At 36.3% G+C, this 22,800-nt stretch overlaps 2 protein-coding genes across 2 annotated transcripts in view; one reads left to right on the top strand and one right to left on the bottom strand.

The window, feature by feature from the left end:
• The window catches only part of LOC132132339 (fish-egg lectin-like), a 173,187-nt gene that overhangs the window by 5,644 nt on the left and 144,743 nt on the right, over window positions 1-22,800 (top strand). The gene's annotated exons all lie outside the window — the stretch shown is intronic.
• LOC132132150 (oxysterol-binding protein 2-like) lies at window positions 1,721-21,210 on the bottom strand. Its single transcript, XM_059544445.1, has 14 exons — window positions 20,667-21,210; window positions 14,357-14,562; window positions 9,210-9,460; window positions 8,891-9,059; window positions 7,797-7,920; window positions 7,173-7,239; window positions 6,932-7,060; window positions 5,724-5,969; window positions 5,500-5,620; window positions 5,001-5,104; window positions 3,700-3,795; window positions 3,386-3,570; window positions 2,948-3,168; window positions 1,721-2,841 (listed from the first exon to the last, which is right to left on the bottom strand). Exons 1-14 carry the CDS (start codon window positions 20,822-20,824, stop codon window positions 2,699-2,701), a joined length of 2,220 nt encoding a protein of 739 aa, XP_059400428.1. The 5' UTR covers window positions 20,825-21,210; the 3' UTR covers window positions 1,721-2,698.

Below are 22,800 nucleotides of genomic sequence, written 5' to 3'. Positions count from 1 at the left end.
TGTAATCCGTCAAGCCATGGAGGATGTCCCTATTTACGAGGTGAAACCTGAGCAGGGAAAAGGAAGGTCAAGAGTCTTACACAGAAATCTACTTCTACCATGTGATTATTTACCGCCAGCCATTGCAGAGGAAAAGCAAGCCACACCTAACCAGCAAAAGAAAAGAGGGGTCAGCTTGGAAGGAACAGAGAGTATGTACCAGAGGCCAACAGTGAAAGTGAGGAAGATGAGTACAGCTTCAGAGTGGAATGCCAACAAAGAGACAAAAGGACTGATGGACAACATGGGACAAATAGAGATGTGTTATCAAGGGAGTCAGACTTTCCTGAATCATCAGTAGGTAACCATGAACTAGCTCGTGAACAACATCCACAGTTAACCCAAGATGAATTGGAAACTGAGCCTAGAGAAGAGAGACAAGTCAGCGACACGAGAGACAGACAGGAGGCTCAAGAGATCAGATCAACTATTGAGTCTGAAGAAATAGAGTTAGTCGAGAGAGGAGCACCTGCAATACAAGAAAAGAGAAACATGGACTCAGGGGAGCAAAACAGTTCCAAGTTAACAACGAGAATGCGACAGCCCCCAAAAAAGTTCACTTACGACACCTTTGGGACACCAGTATGTCGCAATGTGCAGAGCATGAGTGGTGACTATTATCAGGATTTCAGAGTCCCAAACACTTGGTCAACAATACCCTTTTATTATCACCAAGCCCCACCTTTTTGCTACTAACTTTGATCTACCATATCTTTAAGTGACCTACTGTTTTGGTTATACTACCAATTACCTTTGGGGTGCAAACGATATGGACTGTTGATATGTGGTCACACATACTGGAACATTTGATAAGCTATGAACTGCCTCTCTAATATGCACACTGAAGAGCTGGGAAACATAATAATAACAATGGACAATCAATAGTGATCTCAAGTGAACAGCAAAGCAGATATTGCTGTTCGATTTAGGGAACATGGACCATTTTAGGGCTCTGAACACAGCCACGTTAAGCTTTTCTAAGCTTTAGATTGGTGATCCCTGTTTTAAATGGACTGTTTTTGTTTAGTGAGATATTCTTTTTTTTTTTTTTTTTTTGTTCGTTCCTAACAACAATCCCACCAAATGGACTATTGTTGCTGAACTTTGAGATTCTTGTGAATATATGACATTCACCAATTGATTTATATGGACTAAAAAAAAAAAGAAATATAAAAATGGTCTTGGTGCCATTGTAATTGTTATAATTCCATTGAAGAATGTGAAAAAAATTATGTGAAATATCACTGTGGTATGAGTGTGTAAAAAAAAAGAGAAATGAAATAAATTTGTTTAACAGAAAGCATTATTGATTGAGCTCGATTGAGAAGGGCATTGGTAGATGTCGGGACGACATCTTATCCTGTAGGGGAGAGTATAATAGTAAGTACAGGCAGTTTTTGTTTGTACATTTCTTTAGTGTGATGCTAATTTTCAAATTGTTTTAAATATGGTTTAAATGTTTTATTGTACTTTATGTTTAAAAAGAAAGAGTGTTTTGTGCATTTATAAATTGATTATTTTCGCTTGGCATAGCCTACCAGCTTGATGACGTCATCGCACGCGTCTCATAGTAGCCCGCGCGCCAGTGATGCTCATTCGTATTAAATGCAAAGACGAGAAGCCATCACAAATGCGTTCTTCTCTTCATTGTCTTGTTACTTACAGGAGTACTACATTAGCAGCTAATACTGGAAATTAGAAAGTATTGCTACCACAAAATGCTAGTTATTAACAATATAGTCAAGGCCAAAGGTTTGCAAAAAACACCCTAAAATGTGAACTGATGCCTGTGAATGTTAAACAAATATATGAGCATATCTGTTGAAGTGCATGCTTTATTTGCATAATCATTTCAAAAGCAATATAATAGAGCAATGTGCAAGTATTATTAATTAATCTATTTAAATAATTAAATGCTTGATAGCTTGATTTTTTTTGTGTGTGTTTGCAAACATTTAGCCATGACTCTATATAAAGAATTCCCATTAAGCCGTAATTCATCACAATGACATTTACATTACGCTTGTGCTAAATAACTAAACGGGCAGCTAAAAACAAATTCTCGCATTAAATATCTAAGCCTTGGTAATTGTTATTTTGTAGAAGCAACATCAATATACTGATCCGGACTCTATCTAGGTTGTTTATGGAGCATGTTTGCACTATTGAAACTACACAACACTTCATCTACACTACAGCTCAATGCAGGAACACAGTCTTGAGGGCATCCGGTATTCATACTTCAAAAGTAGCATGTGCTTGGAATGTCTGTTCTCATGGATATCATACGGTTGAACTGAAACTGTTAAAAATCAGGGTATAAATCAGCTTTGAGGAAGACTCTTTTCCCTGGTTAAGTGTTACATTCCCCAGATCATCGTCTGTCACTGTCACATTTATAAAGTGCCTCCATCTATTGTGCTTAGAACGGTTTTCCATACAGTGTGAATTATGCCTGCTACAATACAGGTGTCTCAACGCTCCCATGAATGCACACCAAATTAAGATGCATATATGAACACATATGGCTGCCTTGGAATCGGCATATTCCACATCTTCGAAACTCCTTGGAACGGGAAACATTAGAAAGTAGAAAGCAGCTTTTTCTAATACAGGATGACTTGGAATGGCCAGCTGGTCCTTGTATGGAAGATAGGCTTCAAAAGATGACAGGGCACTGACTCCAGTCCTGTCTGTCTTTGGCCTCCCAGTAGCCTCCTTTATACACGCAGCTGCTCTCACCCGTCTCTGTATCAGTCCTTTTCTCAAACCACAAGGGCTGGTAGCTCTCGGCCTCCTTACCTGTCAAAACCAGCACAAAACATTTTCAGTGAGATGTTCTCCTGCTGTTTGTACTGTATACTGCCTACTATGTATATGAAACAATGAGTGTGTGAGGCTGTCTTACCCTCTTCTAGTGCGAGGTTGGCCTGCGCCTCTCTCTTCCTCCTTTCCAGTCTCTGACGCTCCTCCAGACGCTGTTTCTCAGTATTAGCTTCATCCCACAAGCCTGCCTCCATCAGCCGTTGGTCGGGCCGTAAGCGGCTGTCTGTAGGGGCAACACCATCCTCCGGCTCATTCAGAGTCAAAGCCAAAGAAGAGAAGTAATGCATGTTCTCTGCATTCTCACTGGAATTACAGGAGAAAAAAAAGAGAGTAGATATTTTGTATGAATGTGAATGCAGCGCAGTGAGCCATTTTCACAGCACAAAAGATCCCAAATATATTTTGAGCATATGTGATTAAAATTGTCACAATGTCGAGCCTTATATAAATAATAAGAATATGATACAAAAAGATAGATAGATAGATAGACAGACAGACAGACAGACAGACTGACTCTTACGGCAGAGGGTATTTCTTCCACATTAGTTTTGGAGGTAGAGTCTGATAGACAGTTTTCTGTTTGCCTTCAGATCCACCAGAGCTGTGGCTGCTTTCTATGATCTTTGCACTTTCCATTTTATCATCCCACGTTCCAGAGAGAATGTAGTGGGTGCAGGCTTCAGCATCCATCACAACGCCTGTTACCTGTGGACGGGAGGACACACAGCACTCACTCCTCAGGTTACACTAATCACCCAGCAGAGGGCAGCAGCACACAGCCTCACATTTCACATGCTGGAGGACTGAATGAAGGTGATTGATACACAGACTGACCTTGCGCGGAACATCCCTGGAGAAATAGCTGTATGGGGAGAACTTGAGGTGGCATTTGTCCTTGTTCCTGTGGTTCATGATTATAATGTCCCCAGACTGCATCAGGTCAAAGAGTCATGCATTAATAATAATGACAGAGCTGCAGTGATGAAGAGCAGGTGTTTGGATTAGAGTTAAGTGACATGAAATGAACATTTATTAAGGAAGTTAATATGATCTGTTTTGATTTCATGCCTTGATGGTCAATTCACTTTAACTGCATTCCCCACTGATTCAATCCAGAGCTGTAATAATTGTTTCCTGTCAGTGGTGACTTTTCTCAAACAGATGAAGTGCTGAAGATGAGTAATGCCTCAACACGAGGACTCAAACCATAGTTTACTCAAAAATGAAAATTCTGTCTTCATTTAATCACCTTCATGTTGCTGCAAACCCATATTACTTTTTTCCTTCTGTCAAATCTGATGTAAGATTTGATACTTAACATACTTGATCTAACACATCAAATGTTTTTATTCGAGTACCACAATAAAGATTTTAGTAAATAATGATTTCAATTTCAACCAGTTTCTCAAATATATTTAGCATACAGCTTCAAAAGACTTGGAATTTATTCATTAATTTATTCATTCATTAATTGAAATGATGCTGAAATCAAATCAAATAAAATATAACATGAAAAAGTTAAACTTAAAATAAAAATAATAATAATGTTGCCGTGGCAACTAACTGAAATAAGTTTACATTGAAATAAATTTAAATTGAACTGAAAAAAAAAACAAAAACAAAAAAAAATAAACAGAAATAAAAATACACTATGAAACTTAAACTGAAATTAAAATGGTAACTAAAATATAAAATAAAAGCTAATTCAAAATATTCATAAATATAATGATAATAAAATAACTAAATTTTAATTAAATTAAAAATTAAATTTATGCATTTAGCAGACGCTTTTATCCAAAGCGACTTGCGCACTGTATTCAGGCTATCAATTTTTACATTTCATGTGTTCCCGGGGAATCAAACCCCCAACCTTGCGCTTGATGCGCAGTGCTCTACCAATTGAGCTACAGGAACACTTACTCTGGTATACAGAGCATGAGCCTTTTTATTATTTTAATGACACCTTTATATATATTTTGTGTGTGTGTGTGTCACTTTGTAGTCTGTCTGCACCTCTCCCCATACACATTTATTAAACAGAAAAAAAAAATCCTTTTGTGCCATAAATTTAGAAGGAAATGCATAATATGAACAGCTAAGAGCTAAGAGAAAAGAGAATGACACCAGGCACATACTTGATCTATCCATAGTTTGCCCACGATTATATTGTGCACAGTGGAGGTCACCTTACTCCACACATAATGATTCCCACTGGAGTGGAACTTCAGATGAATGTTGCCTGCAGAGAGCAAAGAGAGGCACTGTCAGCAAACAACGGCAGGAGAAAGAGAAACGTACATGGAAATAAACGCAAACAAGGTTGATTCGCTCTAAAATGATCTCAAAGCTGCAGGAAGATCTGCAATAAACATCAGTACAAAAAGTTCTATAAAAACAGAAACTATTTCACAAATGAAATTGTCCTTTGAAGTAACGTTTACCTGAAAGCAGCACATCTATACAGACACTACAGGTAACTAATGTTGTTTTTAATACTAGCCTATGAGTTTTCAAAAAACATTTTTAGACATTTTCTGAATTTATGCATTAAAACGCTGGTCAGAAATCATGAGGTAATATAATAATGATGTGAATGTGCTCTATAAAGGTGACTCATAGCTCATGATGCATCACCTAGCGGCATGATGGAGATGTATTTGCCACGAAATTTGCTGTCGATGGTGATCTCCTGCCACAGGGTCCAGCCTCGCTGTGATATCACATGGTGGGCCGCGGCCGGAGGGTGGTGACTTATCTGAGAGAGAGGTGTCAAACAATCACTGACAACATTTTATGCAACTATAAATAGGTAAGTAATATATGTTACATATATATTATTTTATATATGCATATTTGACCTGTTCACAGATGGAACGGTATCCGTACTCCTCCACGCGGTCCAGCTCATAGGTCTCTCCCAGCAGGGGGTTGAAGGGTTTCCCTGTGCGGTGGACGGTGGTTGAATAAGACGAGATGGAGAAGGCGGCCACCAGACACATCTGCTCCAGAGAGGAGTCACAGCGTGCCGCCCGGTCCAGGAGCTCGCTGTATTCAAGATCCTCTGTCAAGCGCTGCAGCATCGATAACGGCTCGTTGAAGTTCACCTGGAAGTGAGGATTCAGACACACGGATATATGTCAAGATTCAGATAACCAAGATTCTGAGAATTTCAAGGTTCACCCAAAAATGAAAATGTGCTGAAAATGTACCCAGGCCAACCCAGATGTAGATTGTTTGTTAGTTTTTTAAATTTTTTTATCAGAACAGATTTGGAGAAATTTAGCATTACATCATTTGCTTGCCAATGGATCCTCCGCAGTGAATGGCTGCCGTCAGAATAAGAGTCCAAACAGCTGATTAAAAACATCACAATAATCCACAATAATCCACACGTCTGCAGTCCATCAGTTAATGTCATGTGAAGCAAAGGCTGTGTGGTTATCAAAATCTATAAATAAGCTGTTTCAACATAAAAACTCTTACTTCTGTCCAAAATACCAGTCCATAATCCATAATAACCCTTCCTCCAATGAAAAAAGCCATCCTCTGTTGTCTCTCACATTAAAATCCACCCACATATTAGAACTGTTTTGGACTGTTCAAACTTGCTTGACCTGTGCATATTTCTCTCCTGGTTCAGATGAGAGAAAGCAATGTTGTGAATACAGGACTCAGTTTTTAGCCAGAAGCAATGATCTGAAGTTAAAAATATCTTGTTGGATTTGCTCATGACAAACACACGGCTTTTCACTACACACAATGTTAACTGATGGACTGGAGTGGTGTGGATCATTGTGATGTTTGTATCAGCTGTTTGGACTCTCATTCTGATGGCACCCATTCACTGCAAATGATCCATTGATGAGCAAGTGATGGAATGCATTTTGCATTTCTCCAAATTTGTTCCCATGAAGAAACAAACTCATCTACATCTTTGATGGTCTGAGGATGAGTACATTTTAAGCAAATCTTATTTTTTGGTTGAACTGTTTCTTTAATTATAATCATTGGGCATTATCTCCCACAGCTCAGTACTATATAGCACAAATTCTGAGGCTCCTCTTACAGGCATGGGGATTTTAGAGAGCTCCTTTCCAATGCAATTTTTCATGATGCTCCACAGGTTCAGGGAGTAGTTGGGCTTATCTGGGATACGACAGCGTCTGCCCCTGCGCAAGTAGCTACCAGACCTGTCCTGTACACACAGAGAAAACAGTACAGTGAGCAAATATAAACAGAATCAATATTAACATTATTTGGCATGTGTGGTTCTGTTTCGATGTTATGAATAAACAGCCCAAACTCACATTGTCATCCTGGCTCCAATTTCTGGATAAACTTCCACTGGTTACGTTCTGATTACTGCTCAAGTGTCTAAGACATACACACACACACACACACACACACACACACGCAAACAGAAACACAAGTGAGGGCTGAAATATCAAATTGCTTCTTACTGTAAATATGTAATGTACTCACAAGCCACACTAGGGGAAGATCATTCATTATTCAGGCATAGAGTAGATAAACACTGTATAGATACTGAAAAACAATTTGTTGTGTGCAATATTTACAAGAACATCATTCCACTTAGCGTCCACTTGTTTTGGTCAAGAATTGCCCACTTTTACAGGAAGAGACCATATAACTTACATGAAACCCACAATTCATTTAGCTTTTAAGCACCACTTAAGGGAAGGTACATCCAAAATCAATGAGACCTAAAAATTATTCAAATAATTGTGCAGCAATCTCAGCACATTGATTGTTGTTAAGAGAAATATCTAAAAAAAAAATTAAAAAGAATTTTACATATGCACATAATGACAAAAGCGTGTTACTTTATCAAGCTCTTGTAAGTATATGTGTTGTCTGAAACTGTCACTAAAAGCCACTTGTTGTCAGACATGATCTTTCTACATGTAAACCTGTGTTGTGAGTGATCTTCTGCAGGCAATGTGATGAAGGCGGGAGAATCTTCCATGGCATCAAAGAACTCTATGTCTTCATTCTCTTCACTGGATTCTCCCTCCAGTGTCCCCTCTGCACCTTCTGAAGATCAACACACGGAAAGTCTGGATTTAATGATGGGTCAGCATTATCAGAAACCTGTTTCTGTATAAAACTGGGTGTTACATTTTAAGCCTAGCCTGTAATAACATACAGAAAGCAAAAAACTATTTTCATGGATTTATATAATGTGTTATTGTGCTTGCATTGCAAAGCCAGTAAAACTAATATAATTCTCAAAGTAAAATAATTCATACATTCAAATTTAAATTTTACTTAATACATTTGGATAACAAAGGGAAAGAAACAATCACACTAGAGTTGAAGAGTTTGATTTGTTCATGTTTTCAGGAAGTCTCTTGTGCTCACCAGTTTATTCAATTTATTTGATCAAAAATACACTAAAGGCAGTGATATTGTGAAATGTTACTACAATTTAAAATAACTGTTTCTTTTTTATTATCATCTAAAATGTAACTATTCCTGTGATGTAAAGCTGAATTTTCAGCATCATTACACAAAAATCTGAAATCATTTTAATATGCTGAATGGCTGCTCAATAAACATTTCTGATTATCATCAGGGTTGAAAACAGTTGTACTGTCTTTACATTTTTGTGGAAACATAATAATTCTTTTCAGGTTTCTTTGATAAATAGAATTTATTTGGGAAAAAAATTGGTTTATTATTAATAATATATTTTCTGTCATTTTGATCGATTTAATGCATGCTTGGTGTATAAAACTATTATTTTCTTAAAAATAAAATAAAATAAAAAAACAACAGCCCTAGTGTACTTTAAAAATATTGTATAATTCTTGTAATATAGTTTACATGAGTCAAAATAACAACTTTTAAGGTTTTTTTATGGTACTTTTTTTCTTTTTTAAAGCATGACAGCTTCAGTTTTTTCTTCACACTCAGTGTAGAGAACATAGCAGTTTGGACATTCAGCAAAACATCGCATTTTGTGCTCCACAGACAAAAAAACGAAACAATCAAAGAGCCTCACTATCGTGTGTGCTGGGCGATTCTCTCCAGGCTCTCTCCAGACTGTTGTGTTGTTTGGCTAGCTGCTCGATAGTCTCCTCCAGGTGGTGGCGCTGTTCCCGCTCATACTGCAGAGCGCGCTGCCACCGCCGGCTGTGTGCCTCCGCTAGATCCACAAAGTCCTGGCAGGCCTGATCCAAAAAAAAAAGCCCAATCATTCACATTCATCATTCATTTTCTGTTACAGGTTCAGCCATTTTTAAAGATAAAACATGCATTTTTATGCTAAAATGTCCGTTTTAATTAGCGGAGTCAACTATAAGTAAGCCACTGAAACTCACATTGATCATAGCATTGGAAGTGATGCGGAGGAGAGTGGCTCGCTCGTTAACGGACTTCAGTTTATCTGCGCCGTCGCTGGGTGCCCGCAGGTCCTCCAGTTCACTGAGGGAGCGCTGGAGGGCCGCGCCGTGCTTCCCGATCAGCTCGTTGCAGGTGCTGAGGTCTTCAAGCTTGCTGGCCAGAGTCTTGAGCGCCCCTTGGATCAGAGCACGGTCCGGCTGGGCTAGTGGACCCTCATCTCCAGAGTCATCTGCAGAAAAGTGAAATGGAGAGATAGACGCCAAATGAGAAGATATACATAAGTACGTATAGTAAGCTCAGTTCTTGGACCACTTCTCTTCTCTGAGCATGGCATCATTAGGTTCGGTCATTCAAGTAACAGTTAGCTAATCAGTAACTAATATATTCTGTGATAGCTCCTGAAGAACTACTATTAATTATCTACTAGTTAAGGTTCAAGAAAAATAACTATGAAATAACTACTACTGAACAGTTATACGCAAAAAATCATTATAATAATCAGGCTGTGTCCCACAAATCAAGTACTTGAGTATAAGTACAGATACCACAATAAAATATTACTCCAGTAAAATTATAATAGGCCTGTTCAAGTACTACAGTAGCAACTTTGTTACAGCCCACTTATTAGCCTATAATGGAAATGAAATATGGATTTTGTTTGCTTCTAAATGTTTAACTTTTGATTATGAAATGTTTGTTAAATTAGTTAAAATGTGGGCAGTATACATGTTAAAATGGAATAAAATATGCTCTATTAAGAAATCTTCTACAAAGATAAGTTTTGTATTTTACAAAATGTATGATTACTTTTATAGGTTTTTCTTTTTTGTCAAAATGATGTAGTTTATTATTTACTAATAGGTTCACTTTAGAATTCTGTAAGTCCTGCAAAATTATCTGATAATTCTTTATTAATTACTAATGGGTTCCCAATATTTTCACTTTAGAATAGGCCTAATGTTTCAGGTTTTAATAATAATAATATTTTTTTTTATCACAAATATAGAGTAGCTGCAAAGGGATCGTCATATTTGAGGGTCCTTGGCATTCAAAAGTTTGACAGCCTTGCTACAGACTTCCAATGTAAGCAAAGTTCTGTATGTGCATTATTTGTCAAACTGATGGGGAATTCAATCAATGCCTGTGGTAATCAAAAGAATGGCACATTCCTTCAAATAAGTGAAGTTATTATGTGTTGTGATGTTCTGCAGCTGACAAATTTACCGCAGCGCTGCAGGCTGAACTCAAATACCACTATAAATAGCACAAACGCACACAGTGCTGGAGGAGTCTGACGTGACATCTGAGAACTAAAACTCTCCTTTTGTGGATGTCTTTTCAATTACAAGGAGATTTTTCAGCCAGGCTTTAAATAGATGCTGAAATATGACCACAGAGATGGACAGAAGCTGTAATGGGAGCTGATGGCCATCGGAGAAAGAGAGAGAGAGAGAGAACATGCTCAAACAGATCCAGATGTCATTATAGAGCTGAAGGACATCACAATTGAATGTGGGCAGTAAGTGACGTGAAAGAGACGCGTCATAATAACTAGCAGCAACCCATTCAAAAAAACACGATTTCTGTGAATGAACACCGCTACCATGGAAACAAGGTCTCACATAACTGGGCGGATGGCTATTTTTAGCAGCTATAAGGAGAATGAAAAAACAAACAAAAAAACTACATGGGCTAATGCATTTCGCTTTGCCTGCTCTCTCACACAACATGACCATCACTCACTGGAAAATAGACGAGAACATGCTGTAAATTCAATCTTGTTTGCTTAAAGACATTTTTGGAAGCACTTGCTTGTATGAGCCTGAGGTGGCTACACGAGGAGACGAGCAGGCCACATGCTGGCACACTATTAACTGAAACTCTGTAGTCAGTCTGTAGTGCTGTATCAGAGACTGGAGATAAAAGGGAAGAAGAGTGCCCTTTAAATGACCTGCTGCACTGATCAGATCATCTGTGTCATGTGTGAAATATGTTATATCTGAAAAAGACACATCACAGTTCCAACACAAATATGAAGCAGCACAACCATTTTCACCTTTGATAATAATAAGAAATGTTTCTTGAGCAGCAAATCAGTATATCAGCATGATTTCTGAAGGATCATGTGACACTGAAGACTGGAGGACTGATGCTGAAAATTCAGCTTTAACATCGCAGGAATAAATTACATTTTAAAATATATTACAATTTAAATGTTAGATTGCACTAATAATTCTCATTACTGTTTTTACTGTATTTTTAATCAAATAGATCAAATAAATGCAGCCTAGGTTAGCAAATGACAAAATCATAAAACACTTCAACATTGTTTGCATAATTAATAATAAATGATAATTGATAGTACTTCAATAATAATGTATTAATAAAAGCTCAACAGTTAGACATAGCCCCTAAAACAGACACAAACTTGCAACCATTTACATAACAACTTTTCATAATTTATTACTACATGATAATAATAATAATAATAATAATATTTTCTTTTTTGTTTTTCATTGTAGTATTATGATTATTTATTGTGGCAGCTAAAAAAAGCACATAAATGAATGTATATAAAAGTTTTTCATTGTAATATGAATTATTATGTAGCATTACTATTATTTAGGATTAATTACTTCATTTTATATTGTCCTATTATTATTTATTTTGTCGATCAGAAAACAAAAATAAACCAGTAACTAAAAATTGGTTCTGGATATTTGTTAATATTGAATAAGAGAAAGTCCATTCATTATAATAAAATGATGCCTGCTTTTGCAACATAATATGTACTTACTTTAATCAAAAGCATGAGTATCCAAGTAAGGTCAACTAAATTATTTTTGCTAGAAACATTATTAGAGTATTATTGAGTTCACACAAAATAATACACTGACTCCTGTGTGTGTGTGTATATGTATATATATGTAAAATATATATATACTACTTTTACTACTTTTTTTTACATTGGTTAGAAGAACTTTTTGCAAGTAAGATTTATTTTTACAATGAGGTTCAATTCAAGCCGAACTCATCAGCTGCAAAGATTACATGATCACAGAAATGCCAGTTTCAATCTTTCTACCCAAACTCTATCTAAGCTAAAGCGTCTTCAACCTAATCCAAGCAAAAGACTGCAATTTTCTGCTTGCCGAGAAAACAATCGGTGGAAAGTGGATTAGCGTGGATCTCTAGAGAGCAGAATCAAAGAGGAGAGAATGAGAACTCCTCCAGTCTGATGACCCACATACAGCCATTGTGTGCCTGTGCCTCCTGCCAACATCATCACAGAAACAGACAGAGCGGGTCCTGAAGGTGCGACTAAAACAGAGAGAACAAGAGATGCTCGCTCAAACCTTCCTCTGACCTGCTGGAGATACACGAGTGACTCATCTCTGAATAACCACACCTGAACTAACAGCAGATCGCAGAACAAGGAAGATTCGATGTGTGGAGACAAACATAAAAGACTGGAAGGATCTCGAAAACAAGCGATGGTTAAGTTCACTGACTGTCTGACAATCCACAGATATTCTGCTCTGCACCGAGTCGTGTTTCTCACACTTACAACACAACTTACAGACCACACTCAATGAAAGAGACCCCTTTGATACCAAGAATTTGCTAGCAACAACCTAGAAACACCCTGACAACTGAACACAAGCAATCATCACTCACACTTACTACAGAAAATGTTCAAATGTAGCATATTGTTATTAAACATGTAACATATTATCCAACAATGGTTCCTAATTCATATCCTGAGAGTAAGCTGTAAGCACTAAAGGTATTTGGCCCATAAAAGAGTAAGTGACCACATACAAATATAAACAAGTTCTATGAAATGTGAATGGATTAATAGAGTAACCACAATGTGCTTCAGAGAATCTATAGTAATTCACTCATTCCCACTCATAACTGAGCTATAAATAGCTACTGCTCACAGAACTTTGAAATCAAAGCTGAAATGAAAGCTGATTTGGTATGTAAAACGGACTATTCAATCAAATCCATATCATACTAAAATATAATACAGGCTAAAAGCATCTATGAACTGAATTTTTTTCCCACAAAGACAAATGCTTTTGCATAAATGGCAATCAAACATAAGTATTCATAATGTTCCTTACCTTTTCTCCACAGGATCAAATCATTGATAAATACAAAGCGAACAATGTTTATTTAGTGAAGATGATGTTAAAATGTAGCGTCTCCTCAGTCACCTTCCCAGCTTCCCTCCCATCCCTCTCGCTCCTGTTTTCCTCCTCCCTCTCTCTCTTTCCCTCACATTCTCCAGACTGCACAGTGGGCGGAGCTTATAATATGCTCGTCACTCCATTCAGCAGCACATGATATCATCCCAATGAGAAGGTATGCAGTATGCAAATTAATCATGTTTGGCATCAAACTGAACAAGAAAAGAGACTCATGTAAGTGCAATAATGCAGGAGGAGCCGGAAACACTGTAAAATGATTTGTACAATTAAAATATCACATATGTTGATATATTTTAGCTGGGTGTTTTTTTAAGCTACCAGGACAAAATCCTGAAAAGTGAAATAATAAAAATGCATTGCATTATTTATTTTCAAATATTGGTAGATAAACAATGAAATGTGTTTATTAAATGTAACACAAAAGATAAACACATTTTATGCATAATGTTTATGATGAAATAATAATTACTTTGCATATAATTGCATGTTATAAAAGAGAAAGCATGAAAAATGCTACCCCGTAGTGGCATTTTCTTAAACAATGCAATGCTTTTTCCCTTTTCTTTATAGAAAGGATCTTTTTGTTCTTTATTTATATATATATATATATATATAAAATAATGTATACAGTTGAGATAAATGTATTATTAAATCCTGAATATCAAGACAGATTACTTAATAACAAACACATTGACACCTCTTCTCATTCTTTATAAGGACCCTTTTACACATTTTACTGTAAACGATAGTAAAGTTTTCAAACCTGAAAATGATGGGAAATATCTAGTGAACAAACATTTTAAACAAATCTATCATATGTTCATTCAAAGTAACTCCCCATAATTACAGCTCTGCACACCAACTGCATTCTGGGAAGCTTTTGATTGGCACTGTGACCCGTCACTCACCTGAATGGGGCATCATTTGAGTGGCGTATGCTTTGGCCTGCTGCAGAGCAGAAACCCAGCGCTGACACTCGCCCTCTGAATATGCCTTCAGATGGTAGCTCCGCCCCCCACTCGTCAGCACAAAGTGACAGGTGTCGCCCACCTCTATGTGCACCGTCGCCAAGGTAATCGTGCCTCGGCAGGTGTGTGCCATTTCTGCTTGAGTCCTAAAGACAAATTCACATATACACAAACACACCGACACGGGTTTAAGAAGCAGCTAGCTGAAAGTCACAGATCCACAGCATCACAAACACGGCTATATGCTAGTGATAGTCTGATTTATCAGCCAGATGATTAACTGGCCATTTGGAGATGCTCAAAATCTACTAGAAGTCTTGTTTATAGTTAATACCCATTCTCTGTGCAAATACTTGTGAGTAAGTTTATAATTGAGAGTAATTATTGTACTTAAGATCATTTTTTATGAGTGAATTTACTATTGAGAGTAACTGACCCTGCATCGGGTGTTTGATTGACAGACGATCTGACCAATCATAACTCCAAATCTGACATTTTTGGAGAGTTGAATGTCGGTGGACTTGAACTTGAGAAGTGGTGTATATTGATGTCTTTCAGTGGTTGAAACAAGATACCATCCGGTGTTCATTCATGTTTATTTCGTGCTATAACTAGTAAAGAGGAAGAGATTATTGGTTCTCGTGCCGCTTGAACTGTGGCTCTACAGTGATCTGTTACGACATATTACCCCTAAAGAGCCACAAAACACTATTTATTTTTTGAATTTCTCAAAAAATTACAAAATTTGAAAGCTGAGACTTTGTTTCATACCTCTGTCTTGTTTATCGGTGTGTTGTAGGGCTGTGAATCTTTGGCAAGGCAGCGATTCGATTCCGATTCATAGGTTTTCGATTCGATTCAAGAACGATTTTTGCAAATTTAGAACGATTCAATTCGATTCGATTCACAATTAAATTCGATTCGATTATAACGATTCGATTCTGCATTCTTTAAGTGCATTCACGGGATTATTTAAATGCTTCTACTAAATTATTTAAATGCTTAGTCAGGGGGCAAATTACAGTAGCATTTATGGTTAGAGAACCATAGGTTAGAAAAAAAAAAACCTTTTGTCTGTTGTTAAATGCTAGTTTAATGATGCGACATGGCATACGTAAAAATGTATGTAAGCCAAGTTTTTAAAAAAGAGCTTAAAGAGTATTATGTATAAGCCAACATTTTGTCACACCAGGGGCGTAGCCATAATTTCAGAAGTGACAGAAATGTCAAATACAATCATTTTATGTATGTAGCCTATATAATAATAATAATAATAATTATTATTATTATTATTATTTATTAATTTTTTTTACAAGGAATTATCTTCTTTTTTAATTACTTTTAATTAGCTGTAATAAATCAAATATACTGCTGGACAATAATCAATCATTTGTAATATATATATTTTTTTCCTAATGGCAATTTTATGATTGTTTTATATACTAGGCTACATTTAATTAGCAATTATTTAAATTTTCTGCACAGAATAAGGTAGAAAATATACTTTATAGTTTCTGTACTGTAATAAATGTCAATTAGCACTGCATCATTCATAAATTGTTTGTGTTTTTTTTTTAGTTTCATCAGTTCATTCTGCTTTTATTCAGTTTAGCTGCAGATATAGCCTGGCACGTCTATGAGAGCGAGATCGCTTCTCTTTCAGTGTGAAAACGTCTTCATCTCTATTTAACTTTTCCTCTCCATCAGCGAATGATACTGAGAGACAACGTGCCAGATGTCTGTTTGCTAATGAAACAAACGCTACTTTCATGCATCTGATTATCAGATAAATCTCGCGCTCTTATTTCAAGGTCGTTGTTAATGCTGTGGTTAATTTTAAAAGTTTTCTTCGTATATTCGGTTCATCCGCATTGTTTAAAAACATTTATCATTCAATGGAACTGTGCGTATGATTTAGACACTTACATTTCTGCTCCGTCCATGCAATAGCTGTCGACGGCTCCGGTAACTCCGTCGGTAAGATAAAGAGAGCCATTGACAAACTACAGAAAAGTAAAACTACTTCACGTTAGCATTACTGGCCACGAGTCCTATAGATCACACGCCAGCTGCGTCAGAGACGAACGGAGCGCGAGCGCAATCCTGTGACAGTCTCAGTCGGTAAACAGTGGAGCGCGTGAAGGACAGATAAGAGGCACGATTCACGAACACTCTTCAAGGTCTCCATTAATTTGTGCGTGTAGTAATTTAAAGTGTATACATTTTGAAAGCATTGAATCGCTATAGAAATCGAGATTCATTCGATTCTTAGCATTTTGAATGGATTACTGTCCAAGATCGGTGATTCACGATTCAAAAATCATGTTTCAAGATCGATGCATATGAATCGACAGGGTTTGTAATCGATGCATCGAGTAAACGAGTGAATCGTTACACCCCTAGTGTGTTGCAGTGGCTAGCCAGGGGAGGGGCCATGGGGGCACTGGCCCCTCCTGAAAACTGATTGGCCCCCCAGTGTGCCCCCACCCTTCTACTTCTCTGTCACTCACAAATTCAAATCACAATCTTTCAGTTTAGTAAATAACTCATGATTGCGTTGCGATGCTTCTCAACGAGGACCAAGAATAGCGAGCTGCTGTTTTCCAATGAAAAAAAGCACATGGTAAGTTGATCTATTTTATATAGCTTATGTTTTTCGATAAGCGAGTTGTTGCAGTGCAAGAAGTGTTTGGTACTAACGTTTACGTCTTTCGGTGTTAGACAGACCAGGTTCGATGACGATGTTATCTCCTAGAGCAGACCAAGATGCTAATCATTATATTTACTATGCTCCTCTGATGCTGAATGTAAAAGGGGTTTACTGTGTTACGATTTACTTATTTTTCGGCCGAACGCGCCGATATAGGCAACAACGCAATTTAAAGCAATGGTTTAAAAAAAGTATAATTGCAATTCTAATAAAGTCATTATTGAATCATGCAGTCGATTAGCGACTTTTATCACTTAAGTGAGGTGACGAAACAAATCGTATGATGTTTATCTAACGCTCCACACTTGAGACTTTTTTTACAGTCTATGGGTGAGACACAAGCAAAAACATCGTTTTTTTTACTGGTCAATTTTGAGATTTGGGACTGTTTGTCTTCAATAACATGTCTTCTTTCAGACTTGTCGTGAAAAAAAGTCCAAAATACACATATAGGTCTTTATTTTACTACACCTTTAGTCTATTTGCGTCTGTAGATTTCTCATAAATTCAGTTGGCGTTCTAAATCACCATGGTGCTCCGCGATTGCTGTCTGCACCCTGGAAAGCTCTCTCTCTAGCTCTCTCTCCCGTACAATGTTCTCGGATCCAAATATGGTCATTTCCTTTTCATCAGCAACCAATTGTGAAAGTACAATGGGGCATTTAATAATAAAAGTGAATCTCATTGGCTGATGCCAATTTCCGACAACGTGATTCGTTCAGACGCATCACGTGACATGCTCTGACAATTCCACAGTGTTTTGACTGTTTTTCTGTTTAGTTGAAGGCCATAAATGCTGAGTTATAGGTTTTGATGTGTTTTAGTTGCTTTGTATTGTTGATTGCTAAGGATTTGACAAGATATTGTGTCTCTAAATAGTTGTTTCCACTAAAAAAAATAATTAGCTTTTACATTACAAATCTTTAAATGCTGTTTTCTCAAAATGAGTTTTTTGTCATTCTTCAGTACAAACATCTTAGCCTATGTAGCAGCACCAAACTCTCCAGTTATACACTTATATTCTGTATTCTGAAGATATCTCCAGAGGGATTTGTTAATAAATCATTACTGGCCTGATTAATGAGACATTTTAATAAAAATAAAAAAATATGCCGAAAATATATACATATATAAATATGCTGAAATCCCTCTGAACCTCTTTTTTCATCTTGTGTGTAATCAAAATGAAAAAATTTTTTAGCACCTGGCTTTATCATATGTTCATCATATGTCCGCAAATATCATACATAAATATTTAATGCATGATTAAATAGCAAAATAAATAACTAATACTAAAATAACACTGGACTAATTATAACACTGGACTGTTTCTATAGGATCCACATATTTTACATGTTAAACTAAAGCTACCTTTTTGAACAAGTAGCTATCTAACAAAGTATGGATATATGATATTTTTAAATCAATATGCTCAAGATTAATTAGCCTTGACATAAGTAGATTTTGTTTATTCATCAATGCAAATTTACTGCAACTGCTGCTATGCAAATTGAATGGGATGTGGATAATAAACAAAAACAATTTATTATATTAAATTTATATTAGTTCATTAATTGTGTATTTATTTCTATGAATTATTAATGTTATTCTGCATTTATATAAATAAGGCTATTATATATATATTATATAAGGCTATTATAAATAAATTCTATTATTATTATTATTTGTGAGTTGTACACTGTTCATACATTGGTTTCTTTTATTTATTAAAGTTTTTCTTTCACTTTTGTAAAGGGAAAAGTTAATACAAATTGTATTTGATTGTTAGCAGTGAATAACTGCTATTAAAATATAATAGGGTATTACTGTTTATTACTGATTTTAAAGGTTACTGAACTCTTGAAATGATTTGGATATACAGTTCAAACAACACCAGATTGGCCCCTCTGTATTAATCGTGGCCCCTCTTGTGCCCCCCAGTTGAAAAAATCCTAGAATCGCCCCTGGTGTGTTGTCAGTTTTCTCTTCGCTCAATGTATTTTTCTCTGTGTGAGAACATGAGGCTTGTCGGACCTAACAACAGTAACTAAGGGGGTGGGTCTTTACGAAGGGTCATATATGCTGTAAAAATTATGTACTTTTATTATATTATCATTATGAGTGAACTACTGTAATTATTGTGTAAAATAATAATTTATTTTTATTATTTTGCTACATTATTATTTTAAATAATTGAGTAAATATGAATTTTCATGAATTTATTATTATATGATTATGCTATAAAAAGTTTACTTTTATTCTTTTATTACTATGAGTGAATTTAGGCCTTTTATTGCGATAAATAATGCTGTAAAGAATATTTTTATTTTATTATAATGAGAGAATTTGTGAATGAGTAATTATGGTGTAAAGATATTTTATTTTATTATGAGAGACTTTATTATTGCAAGTAATTATTGTGTAAATTAATTTATTTGTATTATTCTATTATTAAGAGTGAATGTGTTATTGTGAATAATTACAAAGTAATTTATTATCATTTATTAATACAAGTGACTAAAGTATAGTAAGTAATTATTGGGCAAAAAATATTTTTTTGATTGAATTTACTATAGTGATTATGGTAGAAAATGATTTTACATAATTTCACTGTTTTATTGTTCTAAGTGAATATATCATTAGTGTGTGAATTTTTTCTTAACATTTGATTTGACTGTATTTACTCAAATTTCAGCTATTTTCATCTAATTTTCAATTACCTAGCATTCTATATTTATTTACTTTTTATTGGTACCCTCCTCGCTAGATCTCAGCACTGACCACTGAATAATGCCGGTCAAATACAACATGAAGGCCACAATAAAATGACTGCAGGATTTCTGAGTCCAAGAGTGCTGAATCAGAGCATCATTAATATCAAATCCATACTAAATCCACAATGCAGTATAGCAAGCTAACAATTTATAGCTGCAGAGATGGAAAGGCCTCTGAAGGGTACAAAAGCAATTATCACGTAAGAGTAATATCCTTAATAATATTTCAAATAGAACATCCAAAACAAATTAAACTCATGCATTATTATTGCAGAGAAACAGAGTGTCCCAAAGGTCTCTAATGAAATCAAGGCAAATGTATGACACTGAGCATTTAACTACTTCATATAGACTTCATACAAACTGATGTTTGTTTTTCACTCAAATTGTTATGCTGATGATATATTTCGAAAACAGAAGTATCTTCAGTGTTCTATTAACATAAATGCACTGTATAGCCTATATGCATTATTAAAACAGTGTTTCTCAGTAAGGCCCTTGAAGAAGGGTGCAAACTTGATCTACTAGACTAGAGGCTTCAGATGTCCCCATTACTAATTATAAACAGGAGAGGTATTGTTGCAGCATGGATAGCTAAGAAATGACAGGTGCCAACACGAGCAAGGAGCCTTTTAATGAAAACTTCTGAGTAAACTCCTATCCCAAATAAGGTCAAATAATGTAACGTGGGTGTGAAGGGTGACACAGCAAAGTCACGCGCACCGAGAGACTCCCGCGCTCCTCGTGCGCACTGCGCGTACAGTACCTGTAGTACGACAGGAGGCCGTTGCTCAGGACGAACCACCGGCGCTGGTAACCCTTCAGGTAGTTTGTCCATTTAAAGAGCCATCCTTTATAAGTGTCCGGACCGGGACCCTGCACACCTGAAGGAGACGGAAGGGGCCGCACCACCAGCTCGGTCATGTCGCTGCTGTCTGCCTCACCGCTGCCCTCCTCTCATTAAGCGCGCGCGTCCCTTCGCATGAATGCAACACGTTTAGGGCACGAGCGAGGAGTTAAATTTGCGGTCAAAGCGAGGAGAGGAGGAGCTGGGAAACTGATGCTGCTGGGGGAAATACAGTGTGTGACGCAGATGCATCGCGGACGCACAGCTTGCTCAGAATCTGCCATATGATGTACAGACATTAGAGAGGAGGAGGATGCACAGGCTTTTAAGAGCTCAAGTATGCATCCCGAGGTAAGCTTGGCATGAATGCAGCAGGGCTGCATCCGATATCGAATAGATTCTTGGTCCTTGCATTATGGTATTTAGTGCTGCAAAGTCATGCGGCGTTTTTCCTCCGCTTTATATTTGTTTTTCTGAACTGATGTCTTCCAAGAAGCGCGCTGTACTCTCCACGAGAGGGCGCCAAAATATGGAAGCGTATGGGTAGCAATATTCAATTTGGAATGTAATATGCAAAATGACAATGCAATATGTAAAATGGCAATGCTTTTATGTATTTACATTTACATTTTCCAATACATTTGTGCAACGTTTGGTGCAAAATGAAAATGAAATTACATAATTTTCATTTGCCATTTCATACACCAGTTTTAATATGTAAAATGAATACTAATTTTAATGCTTTATAAGTTGCAAAATGAAAATGAAAATGTATTACAGAAATGATTAGATATGTATAACATGTTCAAGCAAAAACTGTGGCAAAATTATCATTTAAATGCTATTTTTTTTAAATGCTATTTTTTTAAATGCATTAACACTTACAGTCAAGACACTTAGGATTGCATTTTTCATTCAATGTCCCACAATGAATGTAGCAAAATTCAATGTGTACATTGAAAATGCATTCCGAGCCGATCACGTCTCCGCCCCCTCCCGCCATGTCAATCACTGCGTGAACAAGGCGGGGCTTGCAGAAGGTCTGAGACTCAAATCTCAAGAAGAGGATTCAAGTGAGAGAACATGGACAAGACAGTTGGTCCATGTACGTTTTGATCATTTCGGTTTATGGCTTCAATATTTCATTCGCACTTGTGGGCGGAGCTGAAACGCTCCTTTCATCTGATTGGTTGAATCGCTCCACCTTCAGCTCGGTCTTTTCATTTATAAATGTTTAATGAAAATTATGTAATTTAATTTTCATTTTGCACCAAACGTTGCACAAATGTATTGGAAAATGTAAATGTAAATACAGAAATGCATTGTCATTTTACATATTGCATTGTCATTTTGCATATTACTTCCCAAATTGAATATTGCTACCCATACACTTCCATACCAACAAACCGGTTATTACTAAGAAATAAAGAAGGGGAATTTTTCAAGGATCTCCTCTCAGATCTTTTCTATAGAATTACTCGAGTAAACAAAAAACATCAACACCACCATACAATTAGCTCACACACCATGAAGTAATATTGTGTGAACAACATGAAGACAAATCCGTTTTTATTTAAGAAGTATTCACTGCCTACTTCACTTTCTCTTGTGTTGTTCTAATGCAGTATGTCTTTTTTACTTTTTCAGACGACAAACGTAGACATGTAAAGAAATGACGTTCCGCTCACCCTCATCCATAATGGCACTGAATTTATTTTTTTCATAATTAAAAAGAAAACAATTAGACAGAACAGAAATAGGAGAGTTCTAGTGTTAGGGTCAAGTGTAGATTTTCTTGGTTATCAAATCTTATTTAAAATAAACTTGATTAAGGGATAATGTAATATGTAAATTAATGCTTTTAGTTAAAATTATTTTTATCGGCATAGTTGGAAATATTATAGAAGAGACCTAACAAAACACAACCTCTGCTCTGTGGGTTAAACAGGATTTCTATGGACTAAGTCCAAGTCATTATTTTAGAAAAAAAATTGACTGCTGAATTTACTTACTATAATCAATAAACTCGTCAAAATAGTACTTTAAATTCAAT

Source organism: Carassius carassius, chromosome 49, assembly GCF_963082965.1.
Source record: "Carassius carassius chromosome 49, fCarCar2.1, whole genome shotgun sequence".
NCBI lineage: Eukaryota > Metazoa > Chordata > Actinopteri > Cypriniformes > Cyprinidae > Carassius > Carassius carassius.
This window is presented reverse-complemented; position numbering and strand designations above follow the sequence as displayed.

Coding starts and splice junctions, on each gene's coding strand:
- LOC132132150 (XM_059544445.1), bottom strand. CDS start 20,824: ATGACCGAGCTGGTGGTGCGGCCCCTTCCGTCTCCTTCAGGTGTGCAG. Junction 7,240..7,796: donor GAAGATCACTCACAACACAG/GTTTACATGTAG, acceptor TGTATGTCTTAG/ACACTTGAGCAGTAATCAGA. Junction 3,571..3,699: donor CCAGGGATGTTCCGCGCAAG/GTCAGTCTGTGT, acceptor TCCCGTCCACAG/GTAACAGGCGTTGTGATGGA.